General features: G+C 41.6%; 1 protein-coding gene across 1 annotated transcript in view; it reads right to left on the reverse strand.

The window, feature by feature from the left end:
* Positions 1–23,810, reverse strand: part of GPATCH2 (G-patch domain containing 2) — a 341,444-nt gene that overhangs the window by 281,857 nt on the left and 35,777 nt on the right. Inside the window, 1 exon segment of the mRNA XM_033936572.1 lies at positions 1,319–1,380. Coding sequence (XP_033792463.1) covers positions 1,319–1,380 — 62 coding nt within the window.

Consider the following 23,810-nt stretch of genomic DNA (forward strand, 5'->3'; position numbering starts at 1 on the left):
AAATAGTGGAGCCAGTTTATGAAGTGAATGAGGAAGAATCTGATATGGAATGTGATTTGGAACCAGAACAAGTTATGCCAGATGAAGAGATGTTTGAATGATCCAGTAAAAGTTAGAAATGTATATGGAATGATCCTGTTAAATAAGGGAAAGACTTTTCTCCTTAGGAGAAAGTTTTGCATGAGAAGCGTGTCAAGCTTTGGGGGAGGGGAATGTCTGTGTGTGAAACCCCAGCAAAGCTGAAGCAGGAAGCTGTGTGTGAAAAGCTGAGACTTTTGAGGGTGTTTTAAAAGTTCCCAAGTTTTACCACACCTTGAGAAATAAACATCTGGGAACTATGGGAGGCAACAGGGTCATTGTGGTTAGTGCTCCCCACATAGCTGCAGGAAACAAAGGAACAAGTGGAACTGATGATCTTGACAACACCTTTATTAAAACAGGGTGCAGAATAGTACCAGATCATGACAGCTAAGGAGAGGCAGGGCAGTTACGTGTTACTCAATTGGTAAATAAAGGCAACAGTTTGAGATGTGACTAGTGCTATAGTATGTCTAAGGAAGCACTGGGGGAAACGCGCAGGCAGGAGCATTGCCTGGGACAAGAAGCAGTGGACTCAGGTCCCGTTTAAAGAAGACTGCCTGGACTGACAAAGCAGCAACAGCTGGAACTGTTGGCAGAGTTTTTCTGTTTTTTATTTTGCTAAAATGAAAAAGACTGAACTGTTTGAATAGTAATTTAGTGCCTTGGATTGGCTTGTATTGTTGGCCATGAGATGGTTGATAATATTTTACTCTTGGTGAATGGGACTATGTGACAAGAAATAAACCTTTTTCGTGTTTGGAAAATGATTACGGCTCAGAAACTGTTTGCATAGAGAATACTGCTACTTCCCTACTGGTACTCTGCGGAGCTGGACTATGGGCATGTGATGAGGGGATGGCCTTTGCCAGGCTGACGGGCTCAGATCCCGCCAAAGTGTATATTATAAATTTTAGTATAAGTGTCATTATTTGCAGTAAAAGTCCAAAACCTGTAACAGATCATTATGAAAACAACCTCTGCAATATTTAGGGCTCCTTTTATTAAGGTGCACTTAAGATTAGCGTGCACAAACCACATGCTAAACAAAAAATACTAACGCAAGCTCTATGGAGGCGTTAACTTTTAGCGCACATGCTAAATTCGCTAGCGCACCTTAGTAAAAGGAGCCATTAAAGTAACTGAAACAGTAAGTTAAAAAAATCAGATTGTTTCTAATTCCAATGGACATTTTAAACAGAAAAGGTTTATAAAATCAAGGAGGGATTTTTTGAAGTACCTTGTCGTCCTTCATCATTGGTAAATAAACCAGCATCACTGCTGCTGATACTGCTGGATTCACTGCAAAACAGGAAAAGAAATAGATTAGAAGGACAATTGATAGTTTGAAAAAAAAATAAAATAATTATAAACACAGATAACAGAAGGAAAAAAATATATATATAGTGTGTGTGTTTATATATATATATATTTTTATTTTTTTATTTTTTTTTTTACTTGCTCTAAAAATATGCTAGTTCCATTAACTATTGAGTTTATTTTCGGCACATAAAACCACAGAAATCTAATAGGACCCTGACAGTAAGCCAGATGTAACTGCAACAAGGTGCTGACACAATTGATGCATTTTATTATCTGCTTCCATCAAATGCTCCCCGCTCCTTTCTTAGGCCAGCAATTCAGCTTGATCCTAGTATACCACTGCTCAATAAAATGGAAAAAAAAATCTAAATCAAAAGCACTCTAAGCCTCTCTTCATCACATGAAATACAAGAAGAGCTTGAAGATGTTATTACATTTCAACATTTGCAAATAATCCTGCAGAAAATGCATTAAGAACTTGCCATAGCTATAACATTCAGAAAAGAAAAAAAAAAGTTTATAAGTAGATGATAAACCATTCAATCAAAGCAAGGGTCACCCTGAAAAATACAAATATGACACTAAGGAAAAAAAAACTAGAAATACTGGGTTATAATCTATTACAAGAACAAATTTAAGAGAGAAAAAGCCACATTTATCTAAATAAATTAAAAAAAAAAATTCAAGTGCTTAAGCACTGGACTAAAAAAAAGGAATGTTATCATCAATCTGCTAACTTCAACCACAGACTACAAAACCTTCAAAAAAGAAACAAAACCCAAACTCTTCAAAAAATACATAAAACCAATATAACACAACCAAACGTTTCGAACACCTCCTGCAATTCCAACTACTCCTTAGCAAATTAGAAAATGTTAAATCTGTTCCTTAAGTATTTCTTAATATCTTAACAATATGTACCTCTTATTTTCACAATTCTTATGTAATCCGCCTTGAACCGCAAGGTAGAGGCGGAATAGAAATCACTAATGTAATGTAATGAGGCAATAAAAAAAAAGGTTTATCTTATTTTACATTCCATTTTTTAGATATCACATTTTATTGAAGTATATACTTTCAAATGTTCTACTTAGGAAGTTGAAAAGGATGTTTATTAGAGTGTTTTAGTCATACTTTGTTATAAAATTGACTTTCATATTTACTGTATATGTAGAGTTACATTTTTACTCAAACAAACCAGAGGGTCCTTTTACTATAATGCGCTAAACAATTTATTTATTCGTTCAGTTTTCTATACTGTTCTCCCAAGGGAGCTCAGAACAGTTTACATGAATTTATTCAGGTGCGCAAGCATTTTTCCCTGTCTGCCTCGACCCCTTTTACAAAGAAGTGGTAAATGTACCAAAACCCATTCAATTCCTATGAGCTTTGGTGCATTTACCACAGCAGCATCACTACCGTGGCTTTGCAAAAGGGGTCCTAAATAAGCATTTCTAATTATATTGGATTTTAGATGTTTATGTGTTTAGATAATAATAATAATAACAACAACTTTATTTTTGTATACCGCAGTACCAGAATAGTTCAGAGCGGTTTACATGACAAGAAACTGTACATCTACAGCGAAATTTACAAATAAGTCAATCAATCAATATAACTTAGCGGGTCGGGAGCAGGCAAGAAGGAGATAGAGAGGTTATAAACAAGTCAATCGGCGTGGCTTAGGAAGTCGGATGCAGGTAGGTGGGAGATGCAGGAAGGTGGGAGGTACAAGGCATAGTTAAAAGTAGATAGAGGTGTGTCTGCTGTTTGAGGTATTTGTGCTTTATGGTAGCCCTAAGAATTTCATTTCCAGTACAAAAGAATATTAAATACATACATTAAAAAAAAATTAAACTAAGGGCTCCTTTTACAAAGGTGCATTAGGCCTTAACACGCGGAATAGCGTGCGCTAAAATGCCGCACATGCTAGCCGCTGCCTCCTTTTAAGCAGGCGGTAATTTTTCGGCTAGCACACGCTATAGCACATGCTAATCTTGTGCGTGCGCTAAAAATGCTAGCGCACCTTAGTAAAAGAAGCCCTAAGAGATCTACCTAGCCTTCAGACTATTTTAATTTCTGGTGCACATTTAGGGGCAAATTCTATAAATGGCATCCCGATTGTAGCGGCAGTAAGCATCTACCGCTGTCTAGCCAACCAATCAGGATGCATGTTTCTTAAAGAAAAACAACAACCCAAAGAGGGTCGCTTACATTGTAGGCATTTTTGCGAGCCTAGGGAGGCACGTAGGGCCACCTAAGCTTGCCTAAGGCTAGACATGGGCATGGTTTCACCCGGAAGTGGCTTTAGCCGAGCTTAGGCGGCACTAGGCATCTCCCTAGAGCCACGATAGGCGCCTGAAATGTAGGTCAGCAAAATGCTGGTCATTTCAGATCCGATTGCAGCAAGGGAATCTCCCTGCCATGATCAGATTAGCAGCCGCCGCTCCCCCCCCTTGAATGTCCGTGGCAGGATGAGTGCCCAATTCCTCCTGCCACCACCACCCCCCAAGACATCCCCCAGCAGGAATAATGCCCAGTCCCTCCTATCAGAACCCCCCACCCACCCACGGGGTGTAGTCTAAGGCAATGTTTTTCAACCGCCGGTCCGTGGACTGGTGCCGGTCTGCAGAAATTTCCTGCCGGTCCCAGGGCCAGCACATGCATCGGGCCCTAGACAGAGCTCATCAGCCACCGGTCCATGGTGCGATCGATACGGCTTTGTCTTCGGGCCAGCTCCCTCTTCCTCAGTGCTGCAGTGCACAAAGCCGTGGGCAGAGGCTCCTGCGCCTGAACCGGAAGACTTCTCTGTGATGTCACAACGTCAGAGGGAAGGCTTCCCGATGAGGGGCGGGACACACGAGGAGCTTCTGCCCACGGTTTTGTGCACTGCAGTACTGAGGAAGAGGGAGCCGGCCCGAAGATAACACCGGGGGACAGGCCATAAGGCAAGGCACAGTATGGAGGGAGGGAGACAACAGTAGGGGGAATGATTTTATTTTAGTGATTGATTTACATCTGATGTCTGTCTGTTCAGGAAGAAATGCATTTGTTTCTTTTCCCCTGGGATTGTACTGCATGTATTCTTGTACCTTAGGGTTTGTTTGTATATATTAGTACTTTTAGTTTTTGGTCCCGTATTTGAATGGGGTTATCTGTGTTCTGGTAGGAATGAATATTGAAAAGCATACAGTGTGCTTTGTGTAGTTTAATTTTGTAGTTAACCATTATGTGTTGTTAATACGATTACATTGTGTGTGTGTGTGTATATATATATATATATATATATGAAAAATGAATGGAAAAAATAGTGTTACAATTAGTACTATTATGGGGGCGGGGTCTGGGGCAGAGATTGGGTGGAGATGGGCGGGGTCTAGTCCATGACTTGGGGCTCCTTTTATGAAGGTGCGCTATGGGTTTTATCGCACGCACCGGATTAGTGCGCACTAACCAAAAATCTACCGCCTGCTCAAAAGGAGGCGGTAGCGGTTAGCGCACACGGCATTTTAGCACACGCTATTCCACGTGTTAAGGCCCTAGCGCGCCTTTGTAAAAGGAGCCCTTAGTCCAGTGTTCTTCAGCTGCCAGTCTGTGGACCAGTGCCAGTCCACAAAATAATTATTTTATTTCTGCCGGTCCAAAGGTCCCAGAATGCACTGCGAGAGTGGCCTAAGATTCCCGTTGGCCCAGGTGCCTAAGGCCCCTAAGTGCCTGGGTCAATCAGGACCTTAGGCCCCTCCCCGGTGCATCCCATGATGCACTGGAAAGGGGAAGGCCCGAAATTCAGTGGAGGCAAGCCTGCTGACTGGAGGAAATAGGCATCCCTCTGGCTGGCCAACTCAATAAGGTACTTGGGGGATTTCGATGTCTCAGGGATTGGGTTCCGGCAAGAGGGACTGGGCATCCCTCCTGCTGGGGATGTCTTGGGGTGGTGGCGGCAGGATGAATTGGGCAATCCAACTACCACAGACATTCAGGGGAGTTTGGGGGCAGCTTCGGGGGTTCCAGCAGGAAGGACTGGGCATCCCTCCTGCCAGTAGTTTTCATGGGGGAATGGGTTCCCTGCTGATAACTTGATTGTGGCAGGGAGATTCCCTTGCTGCGATTAGCTCAGCGGCAACCAAATTCTCTAACCAGCGCATGTGACATGGACGCCGGTTAGGCGGGTTTAAGTGTCTGTCTGTGAGGACAGACGTGATTCTATATAGGATGCCTGTGTGTGATTCTCAAAAGCTGCTTAGGCGACTTCTGAGACCGGGCATCCTATACAGACTTCAGCTCTTAACCCCTAGGTCAGGGGTCATAAACCTTTTTGGCTGAGAGAGCCATAAAACACGACATATTTTAAAATGTAATTCCGTGAGAGCCATACAATATGTTTAAAACTAAATACAAGTAAATGTGTGCATTTTATGTAAGACCAACACTTTTAAAGAACAATAAATCTCTGAATTCTTTTTAATAACGTTGTTATGCTGTTGCTAACCAATGATGAATAAAGTAATTCTTACCATTAATGCGACTTCTGGTGCTGCATGGTTTTGCTGATGGCTTTGTAGTCTGGTTGATACATGGTGAGACTTCCATCTGTTAAATGTGATTGTAGGTTGGTCTTAATGTTCTTTAGATGTGAGAAAAACTGCTCACATGCATACACAGAGCCAAACATTGTCAGTACAGCAATACTCACACGCTGCAGTGTGTGGTATGCGACGGGAAGCTGGACTGCGGGTTGAAGTTTTTTCATTTCTCCCCACTTGTGTTTGCTCACCAACTCTGCTTGCTGTCGTGCAAGTCTTTCCAAATCTTCATTCAGTGACTTGAACTTATTCACCCACATGTCTGAGGCCTTCAGGTCAGCAGCTTGGAGCTCAAAATCTCTGACGGAGACACCGGGGATGTAACTCATGTCGGCGCTGTCCACTGCACACTTGTGTGGATGGGTGATGAACTTAAAAAGACGAGTGCGCTCACGAAATTCTCCAAAGCGCGCTTTGAATGACTGCAGGAGATTAGATGTGAAGCCCGCTAGCTGCTGAAGATCAAAATGTTGAGCAGGGTCACTTGCTGTGCATGCATCTTTACACTCTCCCAGTTTTTCAAAGTGTAGTAAACGACCTATTTCAATGTCGGCGATGAAGAGTTCTAGCTTGTTTTCAAATGCAAACACTGCTACTTGAAGGGATACGACTGTATTTCCAACGCCTTGCATTTTCACATTGAGCTGGTTCAGATGTTCAGTCATGTCCACGAGATAGTAGAACTCTAGGAGCCACTCAGTGTTAGCTAACTCAGGATGCTTGACGTTTTTCATTTTAAGAAAAGTCAGAATTTCTCTCAGACAAGCTGCGAAATGGCTGAGCACCTTCCCTCTTGACAACCAACGCACATTGCTGTGCAGAAGCAGACCAGGATAATTATTTCCAACTTCATCCAGCAGTGTTTTAAACTGGCGATCATTTAAAGCTCGAGCAACAATAAAGTTGACCACCTGAATGACCAGCGACATCACCTCACCAAGCTGCTCGCCACACATCTGAGTATAAATAATAATAATAATAACAGTTTATATACCGCAGGACCGTGAAGTTCTATGTGGTTTACAATGATTAGAAAGATGCTACAAATTGAATGGAACATACATAGTTAGAGATTAGTGGCTAACAGTTTACGGGATCAGATTTAGGGGAGAGATTGTGATAGGAGCGATTGTACAGATTCGTTACCTAGGTACTTAAAGAACAGGTATGTTTTTAGGTGTTTCCTAAATTCACCATAGTTATTTGCGTGTATAATTAGTTTTTCCAGGTCTTTGCCCCATAAGGCTGCTTGATACGATAGAACATAAGTTGTTGATGGTTCTCTTAAATTTACATCCTCTAGCCGAAGTAGGATGCAGTGAAAACTTAGAATGGGTCTCTTTTCATGTTCACAAAGAAGCGCTACGAATCCTCTGTTTTTCCCCACCATGCATGGAGCACCATCAGTACACACCAAAATAAGTTTATCCATCTGTAGATTTTGTTCTTTAGCGAGCTCAGTGAAAGACTTGAATAAATCCTCCCTTCTTGTTGTCCTTTTCATAGGCAAAACAGCAAGGCTTTCCTCACGTAGTGTGTCACCGACAGCATACCTTGCAATCACGCTGAACTAGGACAAATGGCTTACGTCTGTTGACTCATCCAAAGCAAAAGAAAAGAATGGTGCTGCATTTATGTGCTTCACTTGTGTTGCCTCAGTTTGATTTGCCATCATGATGGTACGATCATGAACATTTCTTGCCGACAGAGGCATGTCTTTTATTCATTTGATTATCTTGTCTTTATCCGAAAAGTCGTCAAAAAGTTCATTGGCAACATCAAGCATGAATGTTTAGGCATACTCCCCATCTGTGAATGGCTTTTCGTTTCTCACAATTGCTAAAGCACCAGCAAAGCTAGCCAAATTCCAGTCACCTTGTTGGGTCCAAACACGGAGTTGCTGCTGACTAGCTTGCACTCTGCACAGTAGCTCTTAACATGCTTTCTTCCTGCTGTCCCTCGCAGGATTTTTCGATGCAAATGTAGTATGGCGTGTGTCGAAGTGCCGCTTTATATTTGACCATTTCATCGATGCCATTTTATCATTGCATATTAGACACACTGCAGAACCTGCTCTCTCCACAAAGGCGGATTCCTCTGTCCATTCCTGCTGAAAAGTACGATACCCCTTATCTTTTTTTCTTTTAGCCATCTTCTTCAATAAAAGGGTTTCTGCAATTAGCTAGCTGACTGAGGTGAGGAGGATACCACCCCAAGTAGTGGTCTGTGGGGCAGGGCAGAGGTAATGAAGGCAGGGTAGCCAATTGTGGGTGTAGCTGGTGGGATGGGAAGCCGGGGTCTCGATTTGGGGCTGCCTGTGAAGGACGATGTTGCTTCAGGCCCGTTCAGCCACGGATGCTGCGGGGCAAGGTAGGGTGGGTCCCAAGGATGCCAGATGCGGATGTGATACAGAGGAGGGTGTGGCCTGCACTCGGGGGAAAGAAGACGTGTTCTTCTTTCCCAGCATGCATCAATCAAGCCTCAGCCAAGGATCTTTCCCATGTATTCATATAGTCACAGAGGGACACTGGGGAGATTAGGGGGGTTCTGGAGCAATAACAAATGAGCAATAACTTGTCCCCTTCACTGGTATAACTTGCTGCGGTCCAGGCTAGAATCTGCAGCTGTGGGAGGTGCCACACTGTGCAGAGCGTCGGAAGATGGCCACCGCTGTCCATGTCCTGGCTTAGATCCGATCTGGCTCTGTGTCGGTGGCTCACACTTCCGGGTGACGGGCAGAATGTCCCCGATGGTCTGGGTAGGTCTGCTCGGGTGTCCTCTGCTGCAGTGCACGTCTTGGAGAAGATTTTTCTCCACTGCAGCAGAGGAGCTCGTAGTGTGTGCAGCCGCTCTCCTTGACTCCACCTCCGGAAGTCAGTGTCATGTTGGCAGCGAGCCAGATGCAGCCTTCAAAAGAGCCACATCTGGCTTGCGAGCCATAGGTTCCTGACCCCTGCCCTAGGTACTGCTACTTCAGTAGTAGCCTATATTAAATGAACTGAAAACCAGAAAATTAGCTAATCATTAACAGAATTTGTAATAGGCAAATTCTGTATTATTCCATATTGCAACAATCTAATTTGGGAACGGGGAAGGAGGGCAAGAATAGTTTTCATCAGTTGTACCCAATATTTTTGATAAACCAGTTTACTTTACAGAAGAACTAAGGTATTTGTTTCCTCCCTCTCACAATCTTCAGCCAGTTTCAATTTCAGTTTAAGCCAACAGGTCCCACGTCCACATTTCCCGCTAAAAGATATGTAGCTATAAGCCAGCATTTCCTACTTTTACATATTATTACTGAGGGTAAATACTAGCAAGCAATTTACATGAAAGAAAACTGAAAACAAGGGTGAAGGGAAAGAAAGAAAGCTAACATCTGTAACAGATTTTTGTTTTTTAGACAGCACATGGAAGATCAGTCACATGTAGGCCAAGGGTACTAAAATGGATCATGCCCCAGAACTTTTGTGAAAGTTCTGAAAAACTGCTTTCAGACAGGAGTAGGATTTCTTGTGTAGTCCTCAGTCTCCTATTTAGCCAAAGCACAGATATTCCTCCAGTAGAGAGAGATTATGTGGGAATGAACATTCTGCTATGCTCTCTTTGGCATGATGAAAGTATTACAGTGAACATTAACAGTAAATTTAAGAGATTGAGATCATGTACCCAGGCTTAGAAATGAAGTTCGCTACTGTTAAGCTATGCGCAAAATTAACCATGCGGAGACAATACCCCCACCAATTTCCACTGGTTAGCAGCTTTGCTTTCTCCAAACAACACAAAAAGACTCCAAAAAGAGACTGCCAGAGGAACTTCAAAAGGCACAAACATTAGGGCAGTAAATAAGTTAATAGGTTCTGAGAGTGGTATTCTGAAGATTAGAAAATTGTGTGAATACAAGGCAATAAATAGAATATTTTATATATATATATACAATTTTTTGTGAAACGGGATATCCTCAGTGTGAGAGGTCAGCGAGGGGAGGAGAACCTCCAGCGCTTTGAACAGCAAGGCACAGGCTAAACAAACCCCTACTTGCACACCATCATCGGATACCTCACGTATGCCTCAACAGAAATAGTAAAAAACTGTGTAATAAATAATTATAATAATCACACAAGTAAAATCAAGCAGAAAAACCACTCTGAGAACCCCCCAGCCAACTCCCATAATAAACTCAGACTTATCTTGGATTAGATGAAAACAATTTCCTTCAGTTTAACAGGAAAATCCAGGGAATCACCACATTCAAAGATCCCCTTTATGGCTAATCTGCAGTGTGTGCTAAAAACGCTAGCGCACCTTAGTAAAAGGAGCCCTTAGTGAGATGGAGGGGCATTTTTGATAGGACATATAAGTCCGACTTTGGATATTTCCACAAGGACATCCAAAAGTCTGATCAGGAAAACAACCATTTTCAAAACAAGAAATTTTTTATTTATTTTTTTAAATGACTCGTCTAGACTTTCTGGCCCTTAAGACGTCTATCTTTTTTGGCCATTTTCTAAAATCAAAACGTCCAAAACAAGTCCATTTGGATGTGGGAGGGGTCAGCATTTTAATGGACATAGACATGCCAACAGAGCAATGGTGTGACCCTCAGACAAAACAAGTAATTAGAAGTAGATCAAATACAAATTGCAATATAATCTTGTGCCCTTGTGATTTGACATATGTGAGTTACACCAGCTGCCCGTTAAAATTGTGGTTGAATGAGCATAAATCAATAATTTTAGCAGAAAATACGCAAACACCACGAGTTAAACATTGAAAAAAACCACCATCGGGTAGAAGAGATTAGAGAATTAATTCAGTGATAGAAGGGTGGAAGGGAGGTAATCTGGAGAAAGTGAAATTTTAAAGAACGCTGGATTTATATGTTAAAAATTGTGACTCCCTTCAGTCTTAATGCTGAGATCGAGTGGGCATCATTATTGTAGTTCAGGAAGGATTTGATTGATCAGCCGGGTGAATAGGAGTTTAAAAGTGAAAGTAAAATCTCTAACACTATTCTCGTAAGAAGTTGGGGTGAATGGTGTATGCGGCATGACAACGGTATATTTAAATAACTATGGGGTCCTTTTACTGCACACTAACTGATTTAGCATGTGCTAATTGATTTAGCGCATGCTAAATCGGTTAGCGCACCTTAGTAAAAGGACCCCTATGTTTAAATAAGTAGGATAGAATATAAGGAGAGTTAGGGGTTTGATTTTGATAACTCTGTATTATTAGCAGGGGTATAATAATATAATAATAACAGCTTATATACCGCAGGATCGTGAAGTTCTATGCGGTTTACAAAGATTAAAAGATGGTACAGGTTAAATGAACTTGAGAGAGATCGAGTTAATAGTTCAAGGTAACCGATATTGAAGAGATAGAATTGTACAGGTCAGTTGTTTAGATACATCAGGAACAGATATGTTTTTAGGCGTATTCTAAATTCCCCATAAGTGGAAGACGTAAGCAATTGTTCTAGATCTTTACCCCATAGTGCTGCTTGGTTGGAGAGGAGGTATTGGTGGTGTCTTTTGAGCTTACATCCTCTAACTGGGGGGGAGGGGGGGAACGAAGATCAGATGTGTGCTTCTCTTGTGTCTGTTGGCTGAGAAGGAAAAAAGGTCAGTTATGTATTTGGGAGCTAGGCCATATAGTGCTTTAAAACAGAAACAGGCGAACTTAAAACTTTACGCGTGCCTCGATCGGTAGCCAATGTAACTGTCGGTAGTAAGGTATCATGTGGTCAAACTTCCTCAGTCCGAAGATCAGTTTTACTGCTGCATTCTGTATTAGTTGTAATCGTCGCATATTCTTTTGGGAGATAGCTAAATAGGCGGTTACAGTAATCAAGTTGACTTAGTACAAGGGATTGTACCAGAATTCTGAATGCTGACATGTCAAAATATGCTCTAATGGATCGAAGTTTCCATAAGGTGAAGAAACCCTTACTGATCAAGGAGTCCACTTGGTCTTTCATGGTTAGGCATTGATCTAGTGTTACACCCAATACCTTCATAATTGTTTGAATAGGATAACTAAATTTTATTGATGCATAGTGGTGTTTTGTTGTCAAACGGATGTGGCGAGGCAACAAAAAAAAATTTGTTTTTTCTGAATTAAGTTTTAGTTTGAATTCAGACATCCATTGCTCCATCAAGTTTAGTGCTTCTGATGCTTTGGGAGTAACTTCCGAGAGCGAGTTAGCAAATGGGATGATGATCGTAAAGTCTTTACTTGGAAAAGCCAGTAAAGTGAAACACGTGGCATGTTGGACACATATTCCCCTGGCCAATTAGACAATAATAAACTAAGTGCTGTTTTAAGATTTAAATTAATTACAGAAGTAAAGATAGTGGGTGCATAAAGCTTAGAGCTATGAAAGTATTTGAGCTCTGAAATGAAATTGTATTAAATCCTGAGTGGTATTTGGAGTGGGTATAAGTGATATGGACTTGGGATTATTGCCTTAGAGATCTGAAATTTAACAGAGTGCCTTAGGGAATGACCTTCACATAGAGGGTGCCAGGTACACATTTCACCATAACTCCTTTATAATGTATGGTGAGCCCTCCAAAACTCTCCCAAAACCTACTATACCCACCTGTCTACCACCTCAATAGCGTTATGGTTGAAGGTGTCACCTATATGGCAGTACAGCATGTTTTGGGTGAGTTTTGGTGGCCTCACACTTTACACCATAAATGTAGTGGGTAAGGTGAGATATGGGCCTGAACCCCCCCCCCTCTCTACTGTATGGTTCACTACATCACCCAGAAGACAAATCCTCTGTAAGTGCAGAAACAGGACAAATACAGTGGATGGGATGAAAAATAGTGACAAATTCTACGGCATTCAATACATTTATTGAGAAAACTCAACACGATTTGTGTTTCTACCACTAGGCCTGCATCAGGAGCCTAAATAAAATATATCACAATCAAGCCTTAATAAATACTTGCATATATAAACATAAGTGAATTAATAACATAATGCTGATACATATGTGCACATGATAATCATAAAAAAGGAAACCACAAATGTATACAAATAAATTGAGCAAATAACAGATATATCATAATCTGAAAAGAATATTTATAAATTAAATGTTATAACCTTTATTAAATGGATGTGAAATTATGACTGAGAAAAAAAATAAAATAAAAATATAAAAGAAATGACAACCATCAAATATTTTAAATAATCAAATTGGATAAGGAATGATAAATAAATCATATAAATTATACACAATAGATAAATAATGAAACTAAAAACTATATAAAAGTAGAATTGATAAAAGGTAAACATATATGTAGATTCGTGAATAGATAAGAGGAGCAGCGTGCTTAAAACCAAAACTTTTTACCTTAAATGCATTCAAAGGAACGTAGTACAACTAGAAATAATCAAACCCTATTGAAAAACAGTGGCATTGTCAAAGAAGACTTGACTGATTGAGCTCCAGCAAACACTGCAAGTGCTGCAAACACTGCAAGTGCAGCACCAGACACAGTTCCAGCTTGTTGATAAGACCACTTCCGCTGCGATGGAGTTAATTGGCCTTGAACTGGGTGACCATTGCAATGAGCCCCCCAGCTGAACAGGATGGCATCTGTCATTAGGACATAGCAGTTTTTCGTGTTTAAAAAAAAAAAAAAGTATGCTGTTTTGTATTTGTTTGAATCTTTTAGCGCGATTGTGCATGTGATTATTGTTCCCCGCTTAGATTTGTGAATAGGCAACTTATAAATAATTTTAAATAAATAGTAACATAGTAAATGACAGAAGATAAAGACCTGAACGGTCCATCTAGTCTGTCCTATAATTACGTACATGTATTACAATTTCATGATTAAATTACAGTGTCTTTTTTCTTTGTTATTTCTGGGCCATAGACCTTAGAAGTCCGCCTGGTACTGTCCTTAAGTTCAGCTACTGGAGTTGCCATTGAAGCTCAGCCTATCCAAACCATCTCATCGTTTGTGGAATGTGAAACTCTGTCTGGTACTGTCCTCATGTTCCAAATTGCTGGGGCTCCCGTCTAAGCCCTCCCAAGCCCATCCTAAACCGAATTTCCATATATGGACATAGATTGTACATGTCTGACTGGTACTGGCTTTAGTTCTTCAATTTATACTACAGTATTCATATTCTTATTAGAGATCATCCCATGCGTTTTTGAATTATGTCACCATTTTCCTCTCCACCACCTCCCATGGGAGGGCATTCCAGGCATCCATCACACTCTCCATGAAAAAGAATTTCCTAATGTTACTCCTAAGTCTACTAACTCATAACTTCAATTTATGCTCTCTGGTTTTACCAACTTCCTTTCTCTGGAAAAGATTTGGTTCTATATTAATATCTTTCATATATTTAAATGTCTGTATCATATCATCCCATTCCCTCTTCTCCTCCAGAGTATACATGCTGATGTCTTCCAGTCTCTTCTCATATGTGTTTTGGTGCAAACCCCTACCATTTTCATCACCTTCCTTTGGACCGCTTCAAGTCTTCTTATACCCTTAGCCAGATATGACCTCCAGAAATGAACACAAAATTCCAAATGGGGTCTCGAAAACACCTTCTTTCTACTGCTGGTTATGTCTCTCTCTATAGTCTTGTATCCTTCTGACTACAGCCACCACCTTGTCACACTGTTTTGTTACCTTCAGATCATCAGACAGTATCACTCCAAGGTCTCTCTCTCCGTTTCTTGCCTCCCAGCCCATACATCTCCCTTGGATTTCTACTCCCCAAATGCATCTCTCTGTACTTCTTTGAATTTTAGTTGCCAGATAACCCATGAATTGACCGGAGCAGGATCCCCTTTGCTAGAGACTTAAGATGGAGCCGCCAGCTCATGCTGCATTTGGCTGCTGCTGTCCAGGAAAGCAAAACTAGCAGGGAGTCTCTCTGCAGCAAGACAACATATCATGGAGGGGGCACATGTGTGACTTTGCTCAGGGCACCACCTCAATCATGGCCGCCATTGATTCAAGGACTTGAAGGTAATGCCATGCAGTAGGCTCTGGCTTGGCTAACAGGTCTGTAATTTGACCACAAAGTTTCTGTTTGTGTGCTTCTGAAAGAAAAACTTGGCCTTCTGCCATGTTGAATAAGACCCCCAGATATTCAAGGGACTAGGTTGGTTCTTTCAATCCATCCCAGACTCTGCAATGACTCGCAATTGCCTCTACCGCCTTTTTTCCTTCCACTCAGGACCATGCTCTGATGAGCAAATCATCCAAGAACAGCTGAACCTGCCAAACTGCTCTGCGGAGAATAGCAGCTACAACCACCATAACCTTGGTAAAAGTTGCCAGCACAAAGGAAAGCACTGAGAATTGATAGTGATTCTCGAACACAGGGGAATCTGAGGAACTTTCTGTGTTATAGGAAGATGGGGATGTGAAGGTAAGCTTCCGTCAAATCTAGGGCACCAAAAACTCCCCTGGCTCCACCGCTGCAATGACGGTGCACAGTGCTGCTGTCCCTGGACTCCAGAAGGTGTTTCATTCCCCTTGGCAAGGCCATCTGCCTTCCTCCAGCCCTGGAAGCATGTGGAGGGGCTAAGCCCAAAGCTCCCGCCCCTCCATCATGTGCCACGCTCTTCAACCACCCATCCAGCACAAATAAGGCATGACATAGGGGTATTTAGGGTCTGAGGTCTCCATCCCTGCCAGATTTGAAGCAAAACAAGGTGTTTTAAAGAAGTTTGAGAACTTGGGGAAAAAAACTGGGAAATCCAAGATGGCTGCTGCAGTAGTGTTTTGGCGCCAGAAAATGGTTTAAAAATGTTTCTGAGCTGACCAAAAAACTTCAAATATTAGGATTTTAGAGGAGCGGGAACAAAAACCTAACTATGGAAACAGACCAAACACAGTTTAAGATCCTCCCCCCCCCCCCCCCCGCCAATTTTCCCCATAGGCTGTCACTGCCTGTACTCACAGACTATGTGCTAGGGAAATGGTGCTGCAGCCTGCTTCAACTCCTTCAAAGTGTAGCTGGATCTGGAGGGGTTCTCAGCCTCAGTTGCCAGTCAGCTGCCATGCCGAGATCTTCGGGCTGCCAGTAAGACCATAGTTGGACTGATCCTCTATCCCCCTCTACCCCCCTCTACCCCCCCCCCCGACGCACAAAAGAGGGAGGGGGAGGTGAAACTGCAACCAGCACCGTGAACACCCCGAAGGATGCTATTGATGTCCAACAGCCTGCACTCAAGCCCTTGACCAAGTCAAGGAAGCAAGCAAGTGCTGAGGGCCCAGAAACCTGAGCTGCACAAATCTTCAGGCTGGCTGCTTAAGTCCCTAAATGATACACCTGCCAGCTACAGACTAAGTCTGCTTTTCTCTGAGCAGGCACAGCAGTCCCTTGATCCTCGTAAATACCAAACAAACCAAAAAAACTGCAAAACAAGAAAGAAAAAGGGAGCAGATCAGAATGACACCTTCATGCTTGACTGCAGAAGGAAGAAATGAAGAAGGCAGCAGTAACTATGTATAAGGAGGAGGAGTTGAAAAGCTGTGATTGACATCTTCTGCAGAATGCTTATGAGAAAAGATGGACTGCTTTATAGTTCAGCAAACTATCCTTATTTAAATGGAAATTATTATTTTATTTACATTTCTTATACAAACTTCTATTTGAAGAGGTTTACATTAGTCATCAAAGTTGTTGCCAAGAGGTGTAATACTGGCATTGAGATTTTTAGCTGCATTCATGGGGTCATCATTACCAGAATCAGATTGAGAACCTAGCCCTTAGTACCAAGAATTTTACCAATCTAAAAAATTTCAGTCTCCTGATAGGTTTTGTTAGGCCACAGCACCTGGCTGGACAAAGTGCTTGTTTTTTGTTATGCAGAACATGGCACTCTGAAGGTGATTTCCATTCAGCTGCCAGTAAGTCTCAAACAATAGAGATCCAGCCAAAACATTCTCCATGGGTTTGTTTGGAGATTGAGTGTGGACCCCTGGTCCACTTAATATAGAATGACCCAATTTATATTCCTGACCACGTGTTGAGATCTCAAAGTGAGAGGTTTATACTGCACTCTGCCAGATCTTTTCATCTGGAATGTGCTCATTCTCATGCTTACTCTTTTTCACCGAATTAGCTTTGGAATAAAACTACGCTTTCAGTGAGACAGCCTGCTAATCTGCTAGGATAAAGAAGAGCAGTCAAAACTAATATGTTTAAGGTTTTAAGATTTTGTGGGGATTTGTTTTTAGTTTAGTTAATGAATTGTACTTTATATTTTATTTTACCCCCTTTTTATGAAGTCACATTAGCATTTTCTAATCGCCAGCCACAGCGGTAAAAGTTCTGCTTATTTGCTTTTTTTTTTTGGTAATTCTTATTGTATATTTTATGTCTTAGAATTCTTATTATATGTATGTTTTTAAATTCTTTTTCTTATGTATGTTATTTTGTAACCCATTCTGAATATTAATCAGGAGGCTGGGCCATATAATGGAATAACTAAATAAAATTAAATATATAGATAAAATTGAGGAACATGGTTAAAAAGAATATGAATTGATCATCTGCAAACGTTAGGATTTTAATCCCCATTTTATGAAGGCAAGTTAGGCTTTAATTGCCAGCTGCAGCAGTATTAGCTCTGACACTCATAGAATTCCTGTGAGTGTCAGACCTAATACCACCACAATTAGCGATAAAAAAGCCTAACGTGGCTTCATAAAAGGTAGGGTATAAATCAGGCATGGACATTGTTTAAAAATACCATCGTGGAAGCCCAAGCCACATGTATTCCACATATTAACAAAGGTGGAAAGAAGTGCAAACGACAGCATAGTTAAAAGTGAAGTGAAAGAGGCTATTAGAGCCAAAATAACATCCTTCAAAGAATGGAGAAAGGATACGAATGAAGAAAGTAAGAAGCAACATAAGGATTAGACGGTCAGATGCAAAGCATCAATAAAGAAGGCTAAAAGAGAACATGAAGAGAAACTGCAGAAGAAAAACTCATTAGTATCAACTTTTCCCAGCTACATCAGAAGTAGAAAACCTGTGAGGAAAGCAATGGAACCACTGGATCATCAAGAAGCAAAAGGGGCACTCAGAAAGGATAAAGGCAATAGCGGAGAGACTGAATTAATTCTTTGGTTCAGTCTTTATAGTTGGAAAGGTTTTTTATGCCGATGAGATGATTTACCCCGGTTGAATTCTCACACTTTTTTTTCAACTAAGGTTGGTGTGGGATGGGTAATGAGGCTTTTTTCTTCCTTCTGGGTGTTTAATAGGTCATTGAGCATTGCATTGTCAGAGACCAATATGGGTCGTCAATGAGTTTGTAACATGCGACAATGGTGCTTTAGTCCCTTCTGTCGTCTAAGGCAGTGATTCCCAACCCTGTCCTGGAGGAACACCAGGCCAATCGGGTTTTCAGGCTAGTCCTAATGAATATGCATATTCATTAGGGCTAGCCTGAAAACCCAATTGGCCTGGTGTTCCTCCAGGACAGGGTTGGGAACCACTGGTCTAAGGAATGTGTTATTTTGAATTAAGGGTGTTGCACATTCAGAGATCTATCTATACCAGACATGCCAAAATCTTCAAGGGTGAGGATGCAGAAGAACCAAAAGAAATCTTAGTGAACCTGAGAGACGTACTGAGTCAAATCAACAAGTTAGAGTGATAAATCACCTGGACCAGCTGGTATATACCCCAGGGTACTGAAAGAACTCAATGAAAATCTAATCTGCTGTTAGTGATGTGTAACCTGTTGCTAAAATCATCTTTTGTACTTGAAGTTTGGAGAGTGACCAATGTAATGTCAATTTTTTTTTTTTCAATAAAAATTCCAGGGTGATCCAGCAAATTACAAGCCAGTAAGTTTCACTTCAGTGCCAGGCAAAATAGTGAAAATATTATAAAGAGTAAAATTATGGAAAAACGCAAACAAACATGGTTTAATGGGAAAGTCAAATGGATATAGCCAAGGAAAATCTTGCCTTACCAATTTGCTTCATCTCTTTGAAGGCGTGAATAAACATGTGGATAAAAGGTGAGCTGGATGATGTACAGTTGACTCCGCTTAAGTGCACGCCCTTTGGACCGGGTCTCCACATGCACTTAAACAGAGTATGTGCTTGTTAGTCATGAAAAATTACAGTACGTTGTAGTCAAATGCAATAAAACTTTTATTCAACCAAAAACACACCAAATACAATGTTGTAGAAACAGTACTGTTCGGTCTAATGCAATAAAACTTTTTTTAACCAACATTCTAGTAAAATAATCAGTCATTGTTTTCTGCACACAGATTGCACGATTCAGGCTGTGTATCTGACTACTGATGCTGTAAAACTGTCCAAAGTCGTGACAGCCATTTATCTCCAGATAGGGACTTCAGCACGTCCGAGAAGGAAGCAATCTCTGCAGGTGGTTCATTAGTCATGATCACAGCTGCAGTATCTCCATCATCATCATACTCTTGATTGGCTGCAGTGTCCTTTATGACTGTATAGATATCAGAATTAGAGCTGTCAGATGATGTGCGCAGATCGCTGTCAATGGCGACATATAGCTCAAACTCTTGTGATGAGAGTCCAACTGGGAGTTCAATGAACGAAGTGTCTGCTTCAGTTGTCTCATCAGATGCGTGAACAAAGCTCGTCCATCAATAGCAATTTAAAATTGTTGATGAGACTCGACTCCATGCCTCCCGTACCATATGAAGAGAGTCGAGCATCGTCATTTTTCTCACCAGCTCAGTGGCTGTATGCTTGCATCATATCCATTACATATCGTAAGACAAGTGACCTGTAATGACATTTGAAGTTTGCAATTATCCCTTGGACAATTGGCTGGATCAAAGAGGTTGTGTTTAGTGGCAGAAACACAAGTTTGATGTTGGTTAGTCTTATGTCATTGCTGTGTGCTGCACAGTTGTCACACAGCATTACAATGTGCCTCCTATGCCTTCTCATCGGATTGTTACCATTCAATCCACAATAATAATAATAACAGTTTATATACTACAGGACCGTGAAGTTCTATGTGGTTTACAATGATTAAAAGATGCTACTAATTAAGTAGAATTAACAAAGTTAAAAGCTAGTGATTAACAGCTCTAGAGATCAGATATTATGGACTACAATTATACAGGTCAGTTATCTAAATACTTCAGGAACAGATATATTTTTAGGTTTTTCCTAAATTCCCCATAAGTAGTAGGCATAAGCAGTTGTTCCAGGTCTTTACCCCATAATGCTGCCTGATGTGCGAGAAGATGTTGATGATGTCGCTGTCATCCATACGTTTTTGTTGCTTTCATATTCAACAGGCACGTGTTTAATGTTTTTAAAACACCGAGGATTTAGATTCTTCCCAATCACCAGTGGCTCGAGCTTTTCACTACCATCCATATTGCAACTGAGCAGCAATGTCAATTGTTCCTTTGGCACTTTGAAGCCAACAGCTTCACTGCATTGAAAGGCAATGTTCCATCAGGGATGGCACGCCAGTAGAGTAACATAGTAACATAGTAGATGACGGCAGATAAAGACCCAAATGGTCCATCCAGTCTGCCCAATCTGATTCAATTTAAATTTTTTTATTTTTTCTTCTTAGCTATTTCTGGGCAAGAATCCAAAGCTCTACCCGGTACTGTGCTTGGGTTCCTTCTGCCGAAATCTCAGTTAAAACCTACTCCAGCCCATCTACACCCTCCCAGCCATTATAGCCCTTCCCAGCCCATCCTCCACCAAATGGCCATATACAGACAGACCGTGCAAGTCTGCCCAGTACTGGCCTTAGTTCAATTTTTAATATTAGTTTTCTGATTCTAGATCCTCTGTATTCATCCCACGCTTCTTTGAACTCAGTGATAGTTTTACTCTCCACCACCTCTCTCGGGAGCGCATTCCAGGCATCCACCACCCTCTCCGTAAAGTAGAATTTCCTAACATTGCCTTTGAATCTACCACCCCTCAACCTCAAATTATGTCCTCTGGTTTTACCATTTTCCTTTCTCTGGAAAAGATTATGTTCTACGTTAATACTCTTCAAGGTATTTGAACGTCTGAATCATATCTCCTCTGTCTCTCCTTTCCTCTAGGGCACAGGTGTCAAAGTCGGTCCTTGAGGGCCACAATCCAGTCGGGTTTTCAGGATTTCCCCAATGAATATGCATGAGATCTATTAGCATACCATGAAAGCAGTGCATGCAAATAGATCTCATGCATATTCATTGGGGAAATCCCGAAAACCCGACTGGATTGCGGCCCTCGAGGAGGGACTTTGACATCCCTGCTCTAGGGTATACATATTCAGGGCTTCCAGTCTCTCCTCATACGTCTTCTGGCGCAAGCCTCCTGTCATTTTCGTCACCCTCCTCTAGACCGCTTCAAGTCTTCTTAAGTCCTTCCCCAGATACGGTCTCCAAAACTGAACACAATACTCCCAGTGGGGCCTTACCAATGACCTGTACAGGGGCATCAACACCTTCTTCCTTCTACTGGCTACGCCTCTCTTTATACAGCCCAGCATCCTTCTGGCAGCAGCCACTGCCTTGTCACACTGTTTTTTTGCCTTTAGATCTTCGGACACTATCACCCCAAGGTCCCTCTCCCTGTCCGTGCATATCAGCTTCTCTCCTCCTAGCATATACGGTTCCTTCCAATTATTAATCCCCAAATGCATTACTCTGCATTTCTTTGCATTGAATTTTAGTTGCCAGGCATTAGACCATTCCTCTAACTTTTGCAGATCCTTTTTCATATTTTCCACTCTCTCTTTGGTGTCTATTCTGTTAGAAATCTTGGTTTCATCTGCAAAAAGGCACACTTTTCCTTCTAACCCTTCAGCAATGTCACTCACAAACATATTGAACAGGATTGGCCCCAGCACCGAACCCTGAGGGACTCCACTACTCACCTTTCCTTCCTCCGAGCGACTTCCATTAACCACCACCTTCTGGCATCTGTCCGACAGCCAGTTTCTAACCCAGTTCACCACTTTGGGTCCTAACTTCAGCCCTTCAAGTTTGTTTAACAGCCTCCTATGAGGAACTGTATCAAAGGCTTTGCTGAAATCTAAGTAAATTACCTCTAGCATATGTCCTCGATCCAGCTCTCTGGTCACCCAATCAAAAAATTCAATCAGATTCGTTTGGCACGATTTACCTTTTGCAAAGCCATGTTGCCTCAGAGCCTGTAACCTATTAGATTCAAGGAAGTACCCTATCCTTTCTTTCAGCAACACTTCCATTATTTTTCCAACAACTGAAGTGAGGCTCACAGGCCTGTAGTTTCCTGCTTCATCCCTGTGACCACTTTTATGAATAGGGACCACATCCACTCTCCTCCAATCCCCAGGAATCACTCCCGTCTCCAGAGATTTGTTGAACAAGTCTTTAATAGGACTCGCCAGAACCTCTCTGAGCTCCCTTAGTATCCTGGGATGGATCCCGTCTGGTCCCATCGCTTTGTCCACCTTCAGTTTTTCAAGTTGCTCATAAACACTCTCCTCCATGAACGGCGCAGAATCCACTCTATTTTCTCGTGTAACTTTGCCAGACAATCTCGGTCCTTCTCCAGGATTTTCTTCTGTGAACACAGAACAGAAGTATTTGTTTAGCACATTTGCTTTTTCCTCATCACTCTCCAGCGTTGAACATGTCACATGGTTTATATCCACCAATGACTGATGGCAATACTTCCATGAGCCATCTTTCAGCACCAAATTCATCTGCGTCTTGTTTTTCACCACGAAGCTTCTTAAATTTTATGCCGTTATGAACTTTCCACCTCTTTAACCCTCTGTTTGTCACTTTGAAGTCTTCTACGCCCAGTTCTTCAGATAACTTCAGATAATATCAGCAGCAGTGGAGATCAACTGCTTTTACACCTAAGCAGCAACGAGACCAGCCACAACCACCGAGAGCACACAGACCCGATACTACCAAGAGTGTGAACTCTCCCCCCCCCTGCAATCCGCTAAGAAGATCAACTGTCAGCTCCGGGCGGCTTTCCCGCAGAGGAGAGAATCCTGCATTCATCGTGGGCCTCATCTGGGGCAGCATCCTTGGAGCGGCTGGGGCACAGGCAGTGTGTCTGGGAGGGAATGCATGGATGGGAGAACATCTCAGGGGAGGAGACATAGGCATCCTGGGACTGTCGGCCAAGTCTCTTCCCTGAAGAAGCCCTTTCTGGAAATGTCAATCGCTCCTCCTAAACTTACTTGCTCCACTTCATCACTTCATCATGCTTCTATTCCTTTCTCTCCTCTCTTCTACCTTCCAAAGTATTTAGATCAATGCTGTCTTGTTAAAATGTTTATTTTATTTTTATTTTTCCTCTAACTCTACTTTTCACTTCTCTATTACCCTCCAGGTACTTTAGTTAGATTGTGAGCCTTCGGGACAGTAAGGGAATTTTTCAAGTACCTTTCCTTATTTCTAATCTTAATGTATATTTTCTGTAAACCGCTTAGAACCTAACGGATGTAGCGGTATATAAGAAATAAATTACATTACATTACATTACATAACTGTACTGCTTTTCTCCATCAGAGGTCCACTGATTGGCAGTTGTCAACTTCTAGCTTCCGCAAACCATCGCAGCAACACTTGTTCAACGTCTCCAGCCTTTCCAATTCTCTTACATTTTCTGGTAGGATTGCTGTTGTTTTGCCAGTCTTTCAATATTACTTGCTTTTTTTTGTAAATCAGAGAAATCTGGCTAGGATGAACGCTGTAATGTTTTGCAATAGAGACCTGACTCTCCCTTTGGTCAAGTCTCTTTACACACATCGACACATTCAGCCAAAGACAATAATTTTGTCCATGCAACG

Source organism: Geotrypetes seraphini, chromosome 3 (assembly GCF_902459505.1).
Source record: "Geotrypetes seraphini chromosome 3, aGeoSer1.1, whole genome shotgun sequence".
NCBI classification, from domain to species: domain Eukaryota; kingdom Metazoa; phylum Chordata; class Amphibia; order Gymnophiona; family Dermophiidae; genus Geotrypetes; species Geotrypetes seraphini.